The sequence below is a fragment of the Orcinus orca genome, chromosome 14 (genome assembly GCF_937001465.1).
Source record: "Orcinus orca chromosome 14, mOrcOrc1.1, whole genome shotgun sequence".
NCBI lineage: Eukaryota > Metazoa > Chordata > Mammalia > Artiodactyla > Delphinidae > Orcinus > Orcinus orca.
Genome location: NC_064572.1, coordinates 30923219 through 30946289, shown reverse-complemented (window position 1 = coordinate 30946289; position 23071 = coordinate 30923219). Strand labels below are relative to the sequence as shown.

At 38.7% G+C, this 23071-nt stretch overlaps 1 protein-coding gene across 6 annotated transcripts in view; it reads right to left on the bottom strand.

Annotated features, from left to right (window-relative positions):
• Positions 1-7593: 7593 nt before the first annotated feature.
• The window catches only part of MCU (mitochondrial calcium uniporter), a 217373-nt gene continuing 201895 nt past the window's right edge, over positions 7594-23071 (bottom strand). For 5 of the 6 annotated variants that reach the window (XM_033434139.2, XM_049697311.1, XM_049697313.1 and 2 more), the window contains 4 exons: positions 22096-22299; positions 10930-11046; positions 9496-9559; positions 7594-8249 (listed from right to left, as the gene is read on the bottom strand). In XM_033434139.2, the coding sequence (XP_033290030.1) occupies positions 8146-8249; positions 9496-9559; positions 10930-11046; positions 22096-22299 (489 nt within the window). In that variant the 3' untranslated portion in view covers positions 7594-8145. Of the gene's footprint in view, positions 9560-10929; positions 11047-22095; positions 22300-23071 lie in introns of all 6 variants that reach the window. The other variant, XM_004273140.3, reaches the window with a different exon arrangement.

Here is a 23071-nt window from a genome sequence, read left to right as displayed (position 1 = left end):
TAACAGAACTTCTAGTGCCTGGGAAAGAAATATTATTGTCATTTAGGAAGTAGTCCCTAAATTTGTCTTCATAATCTTTTAGCACATTTTCTTATTACACTAAGTAGCATTCAAGTTACTGTGGCCCCTTTCCTCTAGGGTTTCGGTTCAGTTAAACAGTAATGCTCACTAAGGGCCAGGTAACATGCTGGTCACGGGTATTTGACAGTGATTAACGTAAAAGAGGTTCCCACAAGCAGACTTTACAGTCTAGCAAGGGGTTTCCATTGATTTAACTTGTACTCAGCTACTTTATCACTAATGCTAGTGGGACACAGGCAACTTGATCATTATTAGCTTATTAAGTTGCAATCTGATGGCAGCAATGGATGACTCTGGGACTGAGGAACTGTTTCATGGCAGGGTAGTGCTGCTACGTGGCAATGGTCTTAACCGAGGAACTGTTTCATTGCAGGGTAGTGCTGCTAAGTGGCAATGGTCTTAACTTGAGGAACTGTTTCATTACAGGGTAGTGCGGCTAAGTGGCAATGGTCTTAACAGAAATAACAAAACCGTGCAATTTCCTGTCCCTGAGAAGCCATCTGACTGCTTCATATGTGTTGCAGAGAAACAGAGGACGTGTGTGTGAGATAAACCCAGATTTGCTGCCAGGATTGATTGCTAGAGTCAAGGACTTTTACCAGATAGTCCTTTGGTTCTGTAAACAAGTCTTCCCAGGATGGTAGGATATTTTTCTTATTCCTATTTTTTCCTTTTTAGTTGACTGGCCTTTTCATTTTAATTTTTTATGATGAAAATTTCAAATATATACAAAGCAGAAAAAACAATAAAGAGTACCCAGCTGCAATAATAGTTAACATTTTGTCAATCTTATTTCATTTATACAGCAGTATGTATTTCTAACAAATGGCCTTTCTTTTTTATATAATCATATTGTCATTATTACAACTATGGAAAGTAGCAGTAATTCCTTAATATCATCTAATACTCATTCCATATTTACATTTCCCCAGTTGTTTCAAAAATTTCTTTGTATTGCTAGCTTGAGTCAGGATTCAAACAAGAGCTATAGGGGCTTCCCTGGTGGCACAGTGGTTAAGAATCCACCTGCCAATGCAGGGGACACGGGTTCAATCCCTGGTCCAGGAAGATCCCACATGCCGCAGAACAACTAAGCCCGTGCGCCACAACTACTGCACTCTAGAGCCCGTGAGCCACAACTACTAGAGCCTGCGCACCAAGAGAAGCCACCGCAATGAGAAGCCACCGCAATGAGAAGCCACCGCAATGAGAAGCCCGCGCACTGCAACGAGGAGTAGCCCCTGCTCACTGCAACTAGAGAAAGCCCGTGTGCAGCAACGAAGACCCAACGCAGCCAAAAATAAATAAATAAAATTTATAACAAAACAAAACAAACAAGAGCTATACATTGCTTGTGGTTGGGTCTCTTAAATTCTTTTAATCTATAACAGTCCCTCCACCTCCCATGCTACTTGTTGAAGAAACCCAGTCTTTTGTCCTATAGAACGTCTCACATCCTGAGTTTCACTGACCACTTCGTGTGGTGTCTTTTCCCTTCTCTCACATTTATTTTTTAGTTTTTTTAATAAGTCATTTTTATTATACGTTATAAAAGTAGTGGCCCATAACACATTGGAACAACGTTTTTTTAAACTGGTTTTCACCACAGACAGTTTGAGAAGCACTGATTTGGATGACTTGCTTCTCATCTGTACCACTGTGATTTGACAACAAAGGTTACTTTCCCACATTAAAAAATTTTTTTTCTTGCCAATATTCTAGATAAAAGCAAGAATCACCCATACAACACTCTAGCCTCACAATTTCTTGACTCATTTATTCCAATAAAATATACCTTCAAACAATAACCTTGGCCATATCTTGTCCTTAGTCCTCTTTAATCCTTAACTCTGAAACTCTGCTCTTGGATCACAAACTTTCATTCTCCTACCTTCTTACTAAAACTGCTCTTTACTCTTCCTACTGGAATAAACACTTTGTCTGGATATGGACTTGCTTCTCTGAATGCAATGCTTATGCAAAAACAGCCATCCATGGACTTATAGAATGCCTTACATATCACCATGAGATTCCACACAGCATTGTTTTGATCAAGGAACTCACTTCATAGCACATGAAGTGTGGCAGTGGGCTCATGCTCATGAACACTGATCTTACCAAGTTCTGCATCATCCTGACACAGCTAGTTTGATAAAACAGTGGAATGGATTTTTGAAGACTTGATTATAGTGCCCGATATGTGGCAATACCTGGTGGGGCTAGGACAAGGTTCTCCATGACAGTGTATATGCTCTAAACCTGAGTCCAACATATGGTACTTTTTCATCCACAGCCAATATTCACGGGTCCAGGAATCAAGGGGTTGAAATGGGAGTGGCTTCATTCATTATTACCGGTAGTGATCCAATAGCAAGATTTTTGCTTCCCATCTCTGCAAACTGAGATTCTGCTAATCCAGAGGTCTTACTAGTTCCAAAGGGAGAAAAACTTCCACCTGAGACAAAGCAGCATCCCGTTCTTCAATCACTGCATTCATTTCTTCTGCAGTTATTCTCTTTTTACATTCCTTGGTCTTGTAGATTCTATCCACAGTTATAGCTCCATTCTTCTGAATAGCTATCCCTGTGTCTGCACTGTTTATTCTGTTCAGTAATTCCTGTAATGTCATGTCATTTTCTTCAGGGTTAATATTTTCTAGCAGTTTTAGAGATATTTCCATATGCTTGGCTCCTGCAATTGCTTCATCTCTCTCCTCATTGGCTAACTGCAGTCGAGACATAATAGCTTCATCACGTTCCCTCTGCGAAATACACCTCTTCAACCAGAGCTGCTGTTTTTTCAGCAATTTGAGCTTCTGTTGCTTTTTCTTGGAGTTCCAGTTTAAGCTTTAGTTTTCTCTGTTCTTTATCTTCTTTAGTCAGTTTTTCTTGAAGCTTTTTTTTTTTTTTTTGCGGTATGTGGGCCTCTCACTGTTGTGGTCTCTCCCGTTGCGGAGCACAGGCTCTGGACGCGCAGGCTCAGCGGCCATGGCTCACGGGCCTAGCTGCTCTACGGCATGTGGGATCTTCCCAGACCGGGGCACGAACCTGTGTCCCCTGCATTGGCAGGTGGACTCTCAACCACTGCGCCACCAGGGAAGCCCTTCTTGAAGCTTTTTATTGCTTGCTTTGAGAATGTCCAATTCTTTTAGAAGCAACGCTATTGTCTCCTCTTTAAGTCTGAAGTAACTTGACAAGGAATCATACATTTGTAATGCAAATCATTATTTCTATGTTCCATAATGTTGGATTTTTCTCTGGTACAGTGAGCTTTCTCATCACCTAGATGAGGACTGATGACTTGAAAATTCCTTGATCTCTGCTCTGGCAGTTCTATGCCCTCATATGTAGCTTCATTAACTAATTCATTGGATTTCTGTTGCATGCTTCCCTTAGAATTCACAGGCAGTTGCTCATCTGGCTGTGTACTTTTATTTCTCCCAGTGGTCTCTTGTTCAAGATAACTATGGGTTATGTCTGGACTAATGCAGCACTGTCCTGGTGTTAAAATATACTGGTTGGTTATAAAATACAGGCAATAAAGGTTTCTTTCATAGCTGGTTGGAAGAACAATAACAACCACCACTTATCTAGGCCCTTTTGACCAGTCGTCCATTTGTACTTCTTGTTCGCTCTGGCAAGGTCTCTGGATTTTGCGCCAAGATTTGAAGCTTTGTACGGCATGGCTCAGCGTGCCTAAAGAAGCACAGCATTCTTTGCCGAAACTTACAAGTGTGAGACCTGAGATGCGCCCCGCACCGCCCCAGGAGCCGACTCTGCGCTCTCGCCCAGAGCTTCTCAGGCCCGACGCGCAGGAACCACGTCCACCAACCGATGCTTACTCGGAGCCTCCCTGCCCGCCTGGGGCTCCTCTGTGCAGGGAGGTGCGCAGGGAGATGTAAGCATCTATTTTTCTAAAGTATGTGCTATTAGAAATTAAAACAAAAATACTCCGGTGACAGTGAACAAATTTAATGCACAGGCAGGAATGGTGGAAATAGATCAGTTAGGAGATAGATTAACCAATGTACTCTTCAGGAGAAATCTGAGCTAGGATAACAATTTGAGAGAGCTACCAGCATATAAATGGTAACTGAAATTGGGGGAGGAGAATGGATGAGATCATTCATGGAAAATGGGGTCCAAGATGGGACCTTGGAGAAGCCTAATATAAAGATGTGGGCAGAGGAAGAGGATGCTGCAAAATAGGCTGAGAAGTAGTCAGAGATTTACAGAGAAGTAGTCATCACAAGAGCTGAGGGCAGTTTCAAGGTGGAAGGATTGCTCGGTGGATGATGCATTTATAAAACATACATAAATGAATATTTATAAAGTGGGTCATTTTATATTCAGTAGGTCTTGTTAAAATTAACCTATACATTTATCCTAAGGAAATAACCACATAGTCCATTTTGGAAGACAAGGAGTTTGGACTTATTTGGGGAGCAACGAACTAAAGGTTGTTGGCAGTGATAAAAACGAATGACAACCCAGGTTTCCCTGGCGGCTCAGTTGTTAAGAATCCGCCTGCCAATGCAGGGGGTACGGGTTCGAGCCCTGGTCCGGGAAGATCCCACATGCCGCGGAGCAACTAAGCTCGTGTGCCACAACTACTGAGCCTGCGCTCTAGAACCCACGAGCCACAACTACTCAGCCCGCGAGCCTAGAGCCCGTTCTCCACAACAAGAGAAGCCACCGCAATGAGAAGCCCGTGCACCACAACGAAGAGCAGCCTCCACTCACCGCAACTAGAGAAAGTCCGTGCAGAGCAACGAAGACCTAATGCAGCCAAAAATAAATAAATAAAATAAATTAAAAAAAAAATGAATGACAACCCTTAACAGTTTTGGTGAAACTGAATTCTGAAATCTAAGAAGTTCCACATTTCTGTGAAATCTTTCCAGATTTTAAAAATTCAACCTATTTGTATTTGTTTTTGTAAGCATCTACTGTGTGCTTACCACTACACCCTCACAGGCAAGATACAATAGTACGTACATGTGACATGATCTCTATCCTTTCCATTTACCATAGTCACCACTCACCAATCCTCACTCAGTCTGGTTGTTTGATCATAGAATTCACTGATGAGTTATGACACAGATGCCCTCTCTATGCCTCAGTTTCCTTCTCTTTAAAGCCACGGTTTGATGAGGTCAATGGGTTGCATCAGAATCACCAGGAGTGCTTGCTGAACACAGATTGCTGGTTCCTCTCCTAGTTTGATTCAGTAGGGAGTGGAGAACTTGCATTTCTGGAGAGGTAAGTTGCTGTTCCAGGAACCATACTCTGAGAACACTTTTACTTTCTCCAGCTCTAAAAGTCTATGATCCCTTAGCGAAACTGCATTACCTATGCTCACTAATGGATTTAACACTCTCCATTATTCACCAGAGCCTAAGAGGATGTTGTGGAATATGTAGTTATTATTTGCCTTAAAAAAAATTTTTTTTTTTACTGGAATATAGTTGACTTAGAATGTTGTGTTAGTTTCAGCTGTACAGCAAAGTGAATAGTTATATATATACATAGATCCATTCTTTTTCAGATTCTTTTCCCATATATGTTATTACAGAATATTTAGTAGAGTTCCCTGTGCTATACAGTAGGTCCTTATTAGTTATCTATTATATATATAGTAGTGTGCATATGTTAATCCCAAACTCCTAATTTATCACTTCCCCCCATGTTTCCCCTCTGGCAACCATAAGTTTGATTTTGAGATCTGTGAGTCTGTTTCTGTTTTGTAAATAAGTTCATTTGTATCACTTTTTTATTAGATTCCACATATAAGTGATATCATATGATATTTGTCTTTCTCTGTCTGACTTACTTCACTTAGTATGATAATCTCTAGGTCCATCCATGTTGCTGCAAATGGTGCTACTTCATTCTTTTTTATGGCTGAGTAATATTCCACTGTATATATGTACCACATCTTCTTTATCCATTCCTCTGTTGATGGGCATTTAGGTTGCTTCCACGTCTTGGCTATTGTAAATAGTGCTGCAATGAACATTGGGGTGCATGTATCTTTTTAAATTATGGTTTTCTCCAGATATATGCCTAGGAGTAGGATTGCTGGATCATATGGTAGCTCTATATTTAGTTTTTAAGGAACCTCCATACTGTTTTGTTCTCCATAATGGTTGTAACAATTTACATTCCCACCGACAGTGTAGGAGGGTTCCCTTTTCTCCACACCTTCTCCAGCATTTATTGTTTGTAGGTTTTTTGATGATGGCCATTCTGACTGGTGTGAGGTGATACCTCATTGTAGTTTTGATATGCATTTCTCTAATGATTAGTGATGTTGAGCATCTTTTCATGTGCTTTTTGGCCATCTGTATGTCTTCTTTGGAGAAATGTCTATTTAAATCTGCCCATTTTTTGATAGGATTGTTTTTTTGACATTGAGCTGCGTGAGCTGTTTGTATATTTTGGAGATTAATCCCTTGTTGGTTGCTTTGCAAATATTTTCTCCCACTCTGTGGGTTGTCTTTTCATTTTGTTTATAGTTTCCTTTGTTGTGCAAAAGCCTTCAAGCTTAATTAGGTCTCATTTATTTTTGTTACTCTAGGAGGTGGATCAAAAAAGATATTGCTGTGATTTATGTCAAAGAGTGTTCTGCTTATGTTTTCCTTTAAGAGCTTTACAGTATCCGGCCTTACATTTAGGTCTTTCATCCATTTTGAGTTTATTTTTGTGTATGGTGTTAAGAAGTGTTCTAATTTCATTCTTTTACATGTAGCTGTCCAGTCTTCCCAGCACCACTTATTGAAGAGACTCTTTTCTCCATTGTATATTCTTGCCTCCTTTGTCGTAGTTGACCATAGGTGCATGGGTGTAGTTATTATTTGTTGAATGCAAACAATGGCTTAATATTTTCAATCTTATCTTCTTAAACCTTACATATCTTAGGGATGTTTGTGTTCGGTTGCTGTGAGCTGCCAGGAGAGGCAGGACCGTAGCTGTGGAGGCTCTTAGTACATCTCACATTGCACTTAATGCAGACATTTAATACATGCTTTTTGATATGCCTTTGATGGACTAGGTGGCGTGTGATATTTTCCCATTTGGTGATCATTATAAATTTGATACAAACTCTTAAAATAATGAGTATTTGATCTTAGTTCATCCTTGAACAAGTTTCTGGAGTCCAGGAGACCACACTGGGCAATCTGATGATCTGATATAATGGAGATATTTCCTGTTAATCAGGAGATAAGGATATTAGTGTCAGTGCTGTCCTTGGCTCTATCACAGTTGCAGAGGTCACCGAACCTCTCTCTAGTGGCTCTGGAAAACTAGGAAAATATTGACCATCTTAAGTTCAGGAAGAATTCATGAAATGCCTTGTAAAAATATAGGCTCCAGGAACAAAACTTAATTTCAAAATGGTATTTTTATAAAAATTAATTTTAGAGGTAAAAACTTTTCCACCTTGAGTCAGAATAAGCTTGTTTTTGTTTCTGATCTTGGTTGTTTTGCTTTAAAGAACGAGATGCTATAGTTCAAAAATTGAATAAGTATTTATTGTTCCAGAAGGTACATTGCTTTTTATACATATTTCATAAATGATACAGGATTTTACACATGTTCAATATTTTGCTATTTGTTTAAAGGACTTTTCTCCACGTTCTCCCTCCCCTTGCCTCCCACACACCCTGAAAGGATTTGCTCATTGCACTGTGCTGTTTCTTCTTAAAAACCCCACGTACAAACAGGATAAATGGTTTAAAAATAATTCACACAACTTAACAGAAATAAATGAGGGAAGGGGGTTGAACGACTGGGGGGGCGGGTGGGGAAGGAAGTGGGAGGAGGGATGAGAAGTGGAGACATGCATCCTTTCATTCCGTCATGCCAGTGGAAGGGGTGGTGGCTGGAGCAGCAGCAGCAATCCTGGCTGGCCTTCAACCTCTGCAAGGCACCTGCAGTCTGGGTTTGTCGTTTAAAGTGTTTCTCTTCATACACAATGATCCCAAAGGAGGAAGAAAAAGAGAAAGAAACCCCTTGCCACAATGAAGAGGGATCAATCATGTGAAAGAAAAAAGCCAATCAATCAGCTGTGCGGCAAGCCCCAACATCCTTTCCATCCTGCCCCCGCAGTAGTTAAAAGCAGGATAGTAGACACAGATTCCTTTGACTCTTCAAGTGTGATGTCATCTGGAAATATGGTAGAAAATATTTTGATAGAGTATAAGATTAACTCCTTTTTCTCTCAATTTAAGAAAAAATAGGGTGAAGAGGGTAGGCTGAAAGAAGCCATAGAAATGTATTCCTGTACAAAGATAAATTGCACCCTTTGAGATCCACACACTTGATTTACAACTACTGAAGTGGTGGAGGTGGGAGGGCTCACAAACAGCGTGGGAGTGTGTGTCCTTCGAGATTAACAAGGCCTCCAGACAAGGTAGTGCCATCTGGGTGGCCTGGAATGCTGTCACACAAACAGATTAACAGCAGTGAAACTATTCTGGTTCTGAAATGGCTACAGAGCCATGGTTTTTAGCCATTTTGTAAACCTTACATCTTCCTGATTTGGTAATACAGCTGAACACTCCGCCTCTGGCTTTAGCTGTGGAGGGAGAGGGGAGTATCAATGGGATAGTCAAATAAAGGAGGGAAATCTGTCCTCCTCTTAAAGATTAATTAGTAAAAAACAAAACAAAACAAAAAAACCTCATGCATTGTTGCCAATTATTTCTAGACAGTGATCCAGAGAACCGGAATATTGAGACATTTAAGAAGGTATTAAGGGATAATCCAAAGTGTCAATTATCGAACAGTCATAAGTTGGTTCCAATTATCATATGGATAAAATTAGTGTACCAACAGGTGTGGGTGGTCAGAAATGGGGCACAAACGGGAGAGATTCCTGGTAACTTTGCAGAGACTGGGTCCAATCTAAAATAAATGCTAATGACATGGGCTCAGACTCTGTTTGCCACCCACATATCTCGAGGGTTTGCTTTTCTGGTATATTTATTTACTGCTATGTCAAAAATAAGAAAAGTTAAATTAAAAAAAAATTTAGAGCTGAGTGGGGTGCTGGTGTGTTACTATTTTGCTGACCCTGAAAAGAAGATGCAAGAAACAACACCCCTAGCATCACTTTCTCTCAACTATAATAATACTACATGATTTTCATCCAGAAACTGAGATTCTTGATTAAGACAATATTCACTAAGCCCTTTGAGCTTATATTCCACAAAGCCTGATGGTCAGATTTTAACATTCCTTTCTTCCCTAAGATCTTTTTGTTTTTGTTTCTTAATTAAAGTTAAAAACCCTCTACCCAGACGTGGCTCCCAGCTTCCACCTGCAATGCTTTAATTAAAAAGGCCATAGTTATAAACAGGTGTTCTTTCTGCTGGGATTCAGAGGCTCTCTGCAGATCAATCTTCCTCACCAATCTGTCGGAGGGGCAGATGCACTTGTAATGGGTCTCTCAGTCTCTTAAGGTCCATTTCTGCCTAAAATAGAAACAAAAGGTGAGAAAACTGGCTAGCCAAGCTTTCAATGATATTACTGTCTCCTGAGAAGAGGAAACTGTCTGTCCTCCATCACTATGAGTCAGAGAAATCATCTCAATCACTCTCAAAGTAAGAGTGCCTCAGAGGCAAAGAATGTTAAAGGCACAGGACAACAAAGCAGGACAGAAACAGAAGTCTGTCCTGGCAGTTTCAGCTATCAACAGAGCCTCCAGAAAAGACTGTGCAATCAATAGGGCAGGATCAGGGGCTCAAGAATGTGGGAGCAACTGATGCACCTTGATGGCATTTCTCCAGAGAGAAGCCCTTTTACAAACTTTTTGCCTGGAGCCAGAATTCAAATTTATGCTCCTCAAGACTTTAGTTATTTGTCTAGTGGTTGTTTAAGTTTTTCACTTATCAGGAACTTTTAAAACAGGGATGTGCAGTCAACTGCAGCACTTTCAAAACTCACACGTGCTTGGGCCTCACCCCTGAGGAGTTGGATTAATAGGTTTGGGGGGGCTGAAGCACCTGTATTTTTAATAGCTCCAGAGATGATTCTGACGCATTCCCTCCAGTTGAGAACCACCACACAGAGCAACAGAAGGTAAGAATTCACTTAGGCCAAGGCAGGGAGATGAATTAAGCCTATTCAAAGCACAACCCCGTCACCAAAAAGGGACAGAGAAGGCGGAGAAGGTCCAGAGAAGAGTAATTAAACATTAAAGAGAATGGAAGGGCTTCCAGAGGTTTTAAAAAAAATCTCTAAAGTCATAAAAGACTGCAGAGAAAAGGAATGAGGATTTCTTCACCAAAATCAAAGATATCAGAGTGAGGGGGAGGCACAATCAGAAATGTGAAAGAGGTAGCTGTTATGAAAAATAAGGTATCAGTCTTTAAAAAAAACATTTCTAGCTCAGTAATCTCTCACCTGCACCTAGCAAACATTTCTAGTAGTCTCTCTCTGACCTGGATTTTATTTTGGCTCCATTGCTACCACACATCTCAGGTGAGAGATCTTCGGGTCAATTGCAGAAAGAATAAAAAAAGAGAGAAAAGTAAAAACAGACCTCTCTAAAGAAACAAAATGAAAAATATAAAAATAGGTTTAAAAATTTCAATATGCTAGTGATAAAAGGATAGATAGGACTCATTATCTTTTCATCTGCTTGTGTTATAAAACTTTCTGGAGCATTGACCATGCTAAAATAGTCATTTTTATCAACTGAGGAATAATTTACATAGGAAGAAGAGGATTGGATCATTCTTTCAGAGTTTACCCATCTAAGTACTTGACTGTAGATGATGATGATGACGATAATGCCATACAAGATGAGGCTGGGATTTACTTTAATTTTTGTAAAACTTACCTGAGCAATTGCATCTTTGAGTTGATTGTATTTCTCTAGGTCAAAACGTGACTTTTTGGCTCCTTTATGGAAAAATAATAAGTATTGTCTGTCTCTGGCTTCTGGATAAACATATTCCTACAAAAATAAAGAAGAAATTAAATTATACTCCTTAGCACACTATCTTCACAAAATAAGCATTTACTGTTGATTAGATTCAATATACATGAGCATATATAAAGATATACTACTGACATGTGCTGTATTAAATATTTATTTCTTAAACATTTTTTTGTTTTGTTTTGTTTTTTGTTTTTGTTTTTGCGGTACGCAGGCCTCTCACTGTTGTGGCCTCTCCCGTTGCGGAGCACAGGCTCCGGATGCGCAAGCTCAGCGGCCATGGCTCACGGGCCCAGCCACTCCACGGCATGTGGGATTTTCCTGGACCGGGGCACGAACCCGTGTCCCCTGCATCGGCAGGCGGACTCTCAACCACTGCGCCACCAGGGAAGCCCTCTTAAACATTTTTTATTGCACAACACACACAGAAGAGTACACACACACAAAATGTACATCATAAAGAATCATCATCACGTAATAAATGTTAATCATCACCAGACAGAGAAAATAGAATACCACCAGTAACTCACAAGCCCCCTTCCTGCCCCTTTCCAATTACTAACCCCTCCTTCCCCACCAAAGTAATCACTATCTTGACTTTTATGGTAACTGTTTTCCTGCTCTCTTTACAGCTTTCTTACTTAAGCATACACTCCCCTGAGCTCTACAGCTGAGTTTTACCTGTTTTTTGAAATTTATAAAAACGGAGTCAGATAGTATGCATTGTGTATGGCTACTTTCACTCAATATCATGTTTGTGATATTCATCTTTTTCGTGTAGCTGTAGTCTGTTCATTTCCATTGATATGTTATATTCTATTGTGTGGCTACATCACAATTTATTTATCTGTTGTACTACTGATAGATTTTTGGGTTGTTTCTAGGTTTTAGCTGTTGTAAATAATGCTGTCAAGATCATCTCTGGACTTATCTTCTGTTCGGTATAAACCTATGAATGGAAATTCTGGACCATAGCGTATGCTTGTGTTCAAATTTAAGGAGTGATATCAAAATGGTTGTACCAGTTATACTCCCATAAGCAGGACATGAGTTGCCATCACTTCACCTACTTGCCAATACCTGGTATTGTCAGTTAAAAAACGAGTTAGGCAGAAATACTACCTCAGGTTCTGTTCCCTTACAGGTTATTACAAAATATTGAGTATAGTTCCCTGTGCTATACTATAGGTCCTTGTTGGTTATCTATTTTATATAGTTTGTATATGTTAATCCCAAACTCCTAATTTATATTACTACATTTTAAAAACAACTTTACTTGAGATACCATACAATTTACCCATTTAAAGTATAATAGTCAATGCTTTTTAGCATAGTCAGAATTGTACAACCATTACTACAATAATTTTTAGAATATTTTCATCATCCCCCAAAGAAACCCCATACCTTTTAACATCACTTCCTATTTCCCTCCATACTTCCAGTTCTAAGTTAACTAGTAGCCTTTCTGTCTCTATAGATTTGCCTTTTCTGGATATTTCACAAGTGGAATCATAAAAAAGCCTTTTGTGTCTGGCTTCTTTCAAGGCTCATCTATTTGTAGCATGTATCAGTGCATTATTTCTTTTTATTGTCAAATAATATTCCATTAAATGGAATATGCTACATCAGGGGTCCCCAACCTCCCGGCTGCAGACTGGTAGCGGTCCGCGGCCTGTTAGGAACTGGGCCGCACAGCAGGAGGTGAGCAGTGGGCGAGCCAGCAAAGCTTCATCTGCCGCTCCCCATCCCTCGCATTACCGCCTGAACCATCCCCTGCCATCCCCTCCCCCAGGGAAAAATCATCTTCCACAAAACCGGTCCCTGGTGCCAAAAAGGTTGGGGACCACTGTGCTACATTTTATTTATCTATTTGTCAAGTGATAGACATTTGGGTTTTTTCCACTTTCTGGCTATTATGAATAATCTTGCTATGAACATTTGTGTACAAATTTTTGTGTGGACACGTTTTTATTTCTCTTGAAGAGATATAGCATTTTCCTGATCACTCATGAGGCTGAGGCCTTTTCATATCCTCTTTTATATTATTGGCCATTTGCATATCCTCGTTTAGAAGTGCCTGTACAAACCTCTTGCCATTTTTTTCCTACTGGATTGTGTGTCTTTTTCTTACTGATTTGTAGGATTTGTTACTATATTATGGATATGGATCCTTTGTTGGATATACATACTGGAAACATCTCCCCCAGCCCACTCTCCCTCTTCATGGTGCTCTTTAATAAATAGATGTCCTTAATGTTAATATAGCCTAATTTATCATTCCTATTCTTTATGGTTAGCATTTTTCATTCTGTGTAAAAAATCATTCCCTATTCCACAGTAATTAAGATATTCTATATTATCTTCCAGGAGCTTCATCGTGTTACCTTTTATATTTAGATCAACAATCTGTCTGGAATTAATTTTTGTTTATAGTGTAAGGATGGGGTCATTTCTTTTTTCTATATGGATATTCAATTGTCCTAGCACCATTTATCAAAAAACTCTTTCCCTGCAGTGCCATTTTTCTAAAATCAAAAGTTCATTTATACTAGGTCTATTTCTACTTCTCTCTTCTATTCCACTGGACTATTTGTCCATCCCTGTGTCACTGTCTTAATCACTGCAGTATTGTAACTAAAGCTGCAGTCTTCATATCTGAGAGTAAATCCTCTTACCTAGTTTTTCTTCAAGTGTTTATTACTTTTCTTAGTCCTCTGTATTTCAATATACATTTTAGAATCAGTTTATTAAAATATCTTCCCCCAACTCCAAATCTGTTGGGATTCTGACTGGGACTGCACCGAATCTAATAGATCAATGTGGATAAAACCAACATTTTTGCACTATTTACTTTTCTAGTCCATGAACATGCTCTATCATTATATTTATTAACTCTCCTATAATTTTATGTTTCTCTACATAGAGGTCTTGTACATATTTTGCATGATTTATTTGGTTACTTATTTATTTTTTAACGTCTTTATTGGAGTATAATTGCTTTACAATGGTGTGTTAGTTTCTGCTTTATAACAAAGTGAATCAGCTATACATAAACATATATCCCCATATGTCTTCCCTCTTACGTCTCCTTCCCACCCTCCCTATTCCTCCCCTCTCGGTGGACACAAAGCACTGAGCTGATCTCCCTGTGCTATGTGGCTGCTTCCCACTAGCTATTTTACATTTGGTAGTGTACATATGTCCATGCCACTCTCTCACTTCATCCCAGCTTCCCCTTCCCCATGTCCTAAAGTCCATTCTCTAGGTCAGCGTCTTTATTCCGGTCCTGCCACTAAGTTCTTCAGAACCATTTTTTTTAGATTCAATACATATGTGTTATCATACAGCATTTTTCTCTTTCTGACTTACTTCACTCTGTACGACAGTCTCTAGGTCCATCCACCTCATTACAAATAACTCAATTTCGTTTCTTTTTATGGCTGACTAATATTCCATTGTATATATGGGCCATATCTTCTTTATCCATTCATCTGTTGATGGACAGTTAGGGTGCTTCCATGTCCTGGATATTGTAATTAGAGCTGCAATGAACATTGTGGTACATGACTCCTTTTGAATTGTGGTTTTCTCAGGGTATATGCCCAGTAGTGGGATTGCTGGGTCATATGGTAGTTCTATTTTTAGTTCTTTAAGGAACCTCCATACTGTTCTCCATAGTGGCTGTATCAATTTACATTCCCACCAGCATTTATTGTTTGTAGATTTTTTGATGATGGCCATTCTGACTGGTGTGAGGTGATACCTCATTGTAGTTTTGGTTTGCATTTCTCTAAGGATTAGCAATGTTGAGCATCCATCCATGTGTTTGTTGGCAATCTGTATATCTTCTTTGCAGAAATGTCTATTTAGGTCAACTGCCCATTTTTGGATTGAGTTGTTTGTTTTTTTGATATTGAGCTGCATGAGCTGCTTGTAAATTTTGGAGATTAATCCTTTGTCAGTTGCTGCGTTTGCAAATATTTTCTCCCATTCTGAGGGTTGTCTTTTGGGCTTGTTTATGGTTTCCTTTGCTGTGCAAAAGCCTTTAAGTTTCATTAGGTTCCATTTGTTTATTTTTCTTTTTATTTCCATTTCTCTAGGAGGTGGGTCAAAAAGGATCTTGCTGTGATGTATGTCATAGAGTGTTGTGCCTATGTTTTCCTCTAAGAGTTTTATAGTGTCTGGCCTTACATTTAGGTCTTTAATCCATTTTGAGTTTATTTTTGTGTATGGTGTTAAGAAGTGTTCTAATTTCATTCTTTTACATGTAGCTGTCCAGTTTTCCCAGCACCACTTATTGAAGAGGCAATCTTCTCTCCATTGTATATTTTCCCCTCCTTTATCAAATATAAGGTGACCATATGTGTGTGGGTTTATCTCTGGGCTCTCTATCCTGTTCCACTGATCTATATTTCTGTTTTTGTGCCAGTACCATACTGTCTTGATTACTGTAGCTTTGTGTAGTCTGAAGTCAGGGAGCCTGATTCCTCCAGCTCTGTTTTTCTTTCTCAAGATTGCTTTGGCTATTCGGGGTCTTTTGTGTTTCCATACAAATTTTGTTCTAGTTCTGTGAAAAATGCCATTGGTAGTTGGATAGGGATTGCACTGAATCCGTAGATTGCTTTGGGTAGTATAGTCATTTTCACAATGTTGATTCTTCTAATCCAAGAACATTGTGTATCTCTCCATCTGTTTGTATCATCATCTGAGAAGGTGATCTCTATGACTTACTCCTCTGCCTTCTTGAAGCTATCTCTTGCATGATTTATTTTTAAAAGTCATTTTGAGTTGCATCTCTTAAAAAGTTTCATTTTCTAACTATTTTTGGCTGGCATATAGATATGCAATTCATTTATATATATTGACCTTGTATCTAGTAAACTTATAAAACTCACTTATGAATTCTAACTAATTATCTATATACGCTTTTAAAATTTTTCTATGTACAAAATCTATGAATCATGCCAGTTGTTTTTCTTTCCAATATTTTCATCCTCTGTATCTTTTTCTTGCCTTCTGTACTGGCTAGGACTTCTCATTCAAAGTTGAATGGAAGTGGTACTTTTACCCTCTTCCCAGACAATGAAGGAACATTAGAACATTTCAAGTTCACTTACCTGCTCCAGACGTATATGCTATTGTCATATGTTTTAGTTTTTTCTGTATTTTAAATTCCGTAAGAGTTTATTATAATTATTTTATACATTTAATATTCATTTAGATTCACTCACAGATTTACCATTTTCATTGCTCTTCATTCCTTCCTGCTTTTTTTTTACTTTCCACTTGTGATGATCTTCTTTCTGCACAAAGAACACTCTCTAGTATTTCCTTTTGTACAGATCTACTGGTGACAAGTTCTCTATTCGTTTGTCTGGAAGCATCTTTATTTCACCTTTATTTTGGAAGGATATTTTTGCTGAGTATAGAGTTCTAAGTTGACAGTTATTTTCTTTCAACACATCGAAGGTACCATTCCATTACCTTCTGGCTTTCATTTCTGCTGTTGAGAAGTCAGCTATCTAACAGTGACTCCTTTGAAGGCAAGCCTTTCTTGTTCTTCTTTGGCTACTTTTAAGATTTCTTCTTTGTCTTTTGCAGTTTTACTATTGATGTGTCTAGATGTGGATTTCTTTTCCTTTATATTGGTTGTATTTGATGGAATTCTTAAATCTATAAATTAATGTCTTTCATCATTTTGGAAAATTCTCAGCCACCATCTCTGCAAATATTGTTTCTTCCCATTCTCTCCCTCCTCTCCTTCTGAGATGCTAATAAAATTAAAAATATATTAGGCCTTTTCACTCTATCCTCTGTATCTCTCACCCTCTCCTATATTTTACTTCTTTTTGTCTTTCCATACTTTATTTTGAATGGTTTCTTCTGATTTATTTCCAGGTCACTCTATCTCTCTTCTGTCTAATCTGCAGTTAAATCCATCTATTAAATTTTATTTCTAAAATTTTCATTTGTTTTTTAAAAAATCAAGTTATCTGCCAATACTCTCAACCTTACCTTTTATCTCCGTGAATCTAGCAAGTATAATTATTTTAAAGGCTATGTCTGATAAATCCAGTAACTAGATCTCCTATCTGTGTCTGTTTCAAATGTCTACTGTTTCTGTAGGTGTTTTCCTGTGTATCTGCTTATTTTTTATTGTATGACTAACTTTGTATTTGCAAAATTATTTGTAGAAATAATGTAAGGTTTAGGATAATGTTATCTCCTCCCAGGGATGATTAATGTTTTCTTTGGCCTGGAACCAGCGATATCAGCACTCTGGGATCACCAGCATTCTAGGACTACCTCAATCCAATTGACAAGATTGGGATGATCGAAAGATGAGCTACAGTCTCTGAGAGAGGCTACAACAGGTTCTTCTGTTCTACAGTAGTGGCCTTTAAAATTCCAAACCAAAGCAAAAATGTTTCAACCTACTTTAGCAATCCCTGGACATGAATCTCTATGGCTTTGGTCTTTCTAGGTTATCAAGTATAGCTCAGCTTCTTGGCCTCTCAGCCTTACCCTCTTTAATCAATACAAATCCCCAGAGGAAAAAGCACATCTAAACACCAGCTTCACCTTCCTGGGACTTCTCTTCTTCTGGTTCTTGCCTGGTAATTTTTGCTATCTTGTTAGCTCTCTAGAGTCTACAGGCAGATGTATTTTATGTTTTGTCTAACTATTTTAACATTTCCTAGTGGGAGCATTGTTCTGATTACCTAGGATGCCATAACTAGAAACAGAAGTAAATATTTAATTATTGATGATGACAGATAATGAACAAATAGTGGTTGAAGGGACTGTGGAAGCTTTTTAAAAATGGATAGAATCGTGGTCTGAATCAAGTAATACTGACCTAAGGGATAACTGTTGGATTAAAAACTTGAGGGAAAGCCCTCTAGGTTTCATCTAAGTTGCTATTACTAGGCCACTTACCTATCTTTGCTGAGGATGTAAATGTACACACTAATTCAATTTATTCAGATATATTCTATGCTTCCTCTTTTGGGCAACAAGCATTTACTAAGCGACTACATGCTAGACTCTCTTCTAGAAATTTGGTAATTTGATAATAAGTGAGAAGAGATACACATAGAGCTTGGTTATGAAGGAAAGAGAGTCAGAGAGGGAGAGTTTGATAACATAGGGAACACAAAAAATATACTGGCATGAGATTCTGGAAGGGGGTAATGGGATTAAGAACAGGTGGAAGAGCTAGCCCTGAGCAGGAAAATGCCACCTCTTACTTGAATTTAAGGAAATAGTGTGAAAGTAGGTATGGATACTATTAAACTCACAGGGTTTAGGAATTTGCAAGCTTGTATCTGTTAAGCTCAATTTTCCAGGAGAGGTAGGAGGCAAAGTTAAATGTGGGATGAGGAGCCTGATGTGAAGTCTTAGAATAACTAATGAGAGGGTTATGGGGGAAGAAAATCTAATTAGAAACACAAGCAGTGGTCCAATCCACACTATTACATGATTTTCCTCTAGCAATGTTCAGTAGCCTGGATATAGGATAAATGGCTAAATTTATCCAAGATTAGGAGTTTATAGAGTATATATGGTGGAAAGACAATGGAGCAGAGATTGAACAGAATGACAATATGGTCTAATTTCGACAGAAAAGGAAGCAACACACAAGGAAGGAAGGAAAAAAGTTGAGAGACGTCAGGAGCCTAAAGGTTTAGGCATACTAAATTATTAGGCATGCTAATTTTTATTCTAAGTAGGTCCTGAATGGCCACTGAAGTAGTTTGCTGGAGTAGAATATAAATGCTGGATGTTGGAATTGAGATGACAAAGGGTATTAAAGGCTAGGTCAGTGTTTCTTAACCTTTATTCATCATTGTTCCCTTAAGTTGCCTTTTTAGATATATTTTCCTTAATTGCCCCTCCTCCCCAAAGAAATTTTTTAAAACAATATTTAAATATGTATTTATTTATTTATTTAGGTTGTGCCAGGTCTTAGCTGCAGCACGTGGGATCTTTGTTGTGGCATGCGGGCTTTTTAATTGCAGCATGCATGTAGGATCTAGTTCCCCCACCAGGGATCGAACACGGGCCCCCTGCATTGGGAGCGTGTAGTCTTACCCACTGGACCACCAGGGAAGTCCCTCAAAGAAGTTTCAACACCACAAATATACTGTGTATCTGTTTATCTGTTGTAATATCTAAGATGTTTTACTCCCCCAGAACCAATTTTCACACCCTTGAGGGTGACCTCCCCTTTGTAGAAAACTCCTGGGCTAGGGGGCTGAATGGTGGTTCACATGCCTGCTGAAGTAACTTTGCTGAATGGCAATTCTTATTGTCAGGCTCCTTTTTCACATGATAGAAAATGGTACTCAGGTCTCACTGAAATATTAGTCAGTAAAATTCAATATTTCACTTGATTTTATGATGTCAAGGAACTTATCTTTTGAAAATTCTTTGGAACTTAATATACTTTTGGAATATATTTAGGTTGCTAATAAATGCTCATTGAACAGTTTAAATGCTGTTGAACAGGCATTTTGTTTCATGGGTGTTAATTATGGATACTGATATGGGGAAGAATATTTAACATGAGAAACTATTTACATTTTATTTGGTCAGTGTTTTCCTATTCACAAAAGACTAAATTGTTTACTACTGCTATTTTACAACTTGTCACTTGGGGGCAGCAAAAACGTTGAGGAATCACAGAAGTAGGACAGCATTTAAACAGTAGGACAGATAGGCACTGTATTAGGCATGGTAAGGAAATAAAAATTGAAAAAATCACCCGAACGCCTTGCCTCAAAAGATATCATAGTCTAGTAGAGGGGAAAAGACATTGAACATGAATAATTATAATACAAGATGGCATAGGATAAGTGAAATGAGAGGCACAATGTGCTATAGGTATTCAGAAGAGGGATAGATCAAAGTTGGCTGCAGGGAAGTAGTCAAAGGTTCATGAAAAATAAGCATTTAAGTAAACCTTGAAATATGACAGGTAGCGATCTACAGGGAAAACCTTCCCAGTTAATAGAATGATATGAAGTAAGGAAGGAAGTGGTGAAAAACTCAGGGCATTTTGGGGGAAATACAGACTACACAGTTGCCCCTTGAACAACATGGGTTTGAACTGCAGAGGTCCACTTATATGCGGATTTTTTTCAATAGTAAATACTACAGCACTACACGATCTGCAGTTGGGTGAATCCCCAGATGTGGAATCATGGATATGGAAAAACTATGGATACAGAGGAACCATGATATGGAGGGCTGACTTTAAGTTATACATGGATTTTTTTACTTCACAGAGGGTTGACGCCCCTAACCCCCATTGTTCAAGGGTCAACTGTAATTTGATGTGTTTAAAATACCTAGTAAATACACAGAGGAGCTGAGAGACATTTGGAAAGGACAGCAACCAGTTATGAATATTGGGCTAAGGAGTCTGGATTTCAGTCGATAAAAGAATCCATTAAAGGGGTACATGAGGGACAGTGACAGGGCAGAGGAAGAGGGAAAGAAACACAGACAGACATATACACATATGCAAGCCATGTCCAGAGGTGTGGTTAGATAAGATTGATTTGGCTGTCAGCTCTGTTCTGGTAGAGTGACGAACATGAGCCAGACAAGGGATTAGGTGCTAGAGACACTGGGCAAACAATAGCAGGACACGAACAGTTTACTGTCTCTTCTCCACTAGACATATTTGGGAGGCCCGGAAAGGTTAAATAACACCCTTGGGCTTTCATTTTCCTGCACAAAAATAGGCCTATGACCATTGGTCTAATGACAACAGAAACAAAATGCCTATGTTCAATAGCGGCCATATAAAAATATAAGAGAAGCAACTCTCAGCTTTCTTCTGATACCTAAGAAAATAGAAAAGGTTTCTCATATCTCTCAGCTATTTCAGATACTTTTTTTTTTTTTTTTGTGGTACGCGATCCTCTTACTGTTGTGGCCTCTCCCGTTGTGGAGCACAGGCTCCGGACGCGCAGGGTCAGCGGCCATGGCTCACAGGCCCAGCCGCGCCGCAGCATGTGGGATCTTCCTGGACCAGGGCACGAACCTGTGTCCCCTGCATCGGCAGGCGGACTCTCAACCACTGTGCCACCAGGGAAGCCCTCAAATACTTTTTATTCAAGGGAGCCTGGATCTGTGGTTGTATCACACATGGCAGTAATAAATAAGTGATAATAAATCCTTCATACTTCCTAAAGTGACCATTATGGATTTCCAAGCTACTAAAAATACAGCACTAACAATAAAAATTAGTTCTAGACACTGATATTTAAAATATGAGCCTTGGATGATAAAGAATAGAATAGTGATTAGATATCTAATTTTCACCTCTCTTCCACGAAGTAAAAACAACAACACACACCTATACTCCTAATATATTTAGAAGTAGCCCAGAGTTTAGTTTAACTATTTGATTAGTTATCACCAATTCTCCATTCCAAACATTCAATAAAACCCAAAAGCTTGGGACTTCCCTGGTGGTGCAGTGGATAAGGCTACGCGTTCCCAATGCAGGGGGCCCGGGTTCGATCCCTGGTCAGGGAACTAGATCCCACATGCATTCCGCAACTAAGACTGGGCACAAACAGATAAATAAATAAATAAAATTAAAAAACAAAACAACAACAATAAAAAAAACCAAAAGCTTGGCACTACACCATCTGACTGCTAAATTAATTACACAGTACATAAAAAGACAAGCCAACTGAGCAAGTTATCCTACAGCTGACCACTCTTCTCCTTTGCCTTCTTATTCTATATCTTACTATAATAGTTTTATGAATTTAATGGTTTATATGGCTCTCTTAATAGTCTGTTTGCTCCATGGGGGCCAAAGCCATGTCATATCTATCTATCTCTAGCACCCAGACCAGTGCCTGATACATAACTGGCATGCACATGCATGTGCACATATGTGTGTTTGTATGAGTGAGTATGTATAAAGGATAAATGATTACTTCAAGGGAACTGGCCTTAGAAAGAAGATGAGAGAAAAGAGAACTACTTTGACAACCAACATTGTACTATCTCATGGGAAGTTACTTGAAGAGGAATTCTTACCTGGCGTGTCATTACAAAATATGCATACATTGCCATGGCACTTCCATAAGTGATGAAGTAGGTAACTGGCTCCATGATGTCCCAGGAATATTCCCACCAGGTAAGCCGGGCCAAAATGCCAAACTGTGTGGCCATGTAGGCAAGTCCACCCCATAGCACCAAAGTGGTCCTCTTCTCAGCTTTTCTGCTAATCTCAATTCGTACCTACAGGGCACACGTGACTGGTCAACTGTAAAGCATTTTGACATAGAACCAATTTTAAACTCTTATTTAAACTGTTCAATGTTCACTGAAGAAACAGCGCTTGTAATCAAGATATAAGTTAGTCTCAATTCTAGGAAATATAGTTTGTCTTCCTAAATAATATCTGTAGTTTTTACTGAGTACTATTTTATAGGCATAACATTTTTGATACACTTGTGTTTTATGTTTCATCCTAGAAGTAGCTGAAAATATGGTGAAATTATGGGAGTGAATAAGTTAGTTTCAGCGGGTCTTTATCCAACCACAAGATTGCTTTCTTTGAAAGAGAGAAATAAAAACATGCCAATGTTCTCTCACTGTAGCGTACAAGATTTAATCTATCATTAGTTTTTTACTCAAAAGGTCTACTAGGGGCAAAACAGCACAGTGGGTCAGAGCATGGACTCTGGATTCAGAACGGCTGAGTTTAGGCCCTGATCTGCACATTACCATAACTTCATTAATGAGTTGTTCTGAGGATTAAATAAGAGAATACAAGTAAAATACTTAGGATAATTCCTAGCACATAGTAAATATTCAATAAGGGATGATAATTATTTTGCTATAGTTGGTACATTAAAAAATGCTTTACATTTTGAAAATACCAGATTTAAATTTCATCCCCCTTCACAACAGTTCCTCAAATTTAATTTATCCAACATTTCTAATGGTCTTAAATTTAATGAAAACAACCTTGAGATATGTGTTCCTTACTTTTAAAGAAATCAGAAAA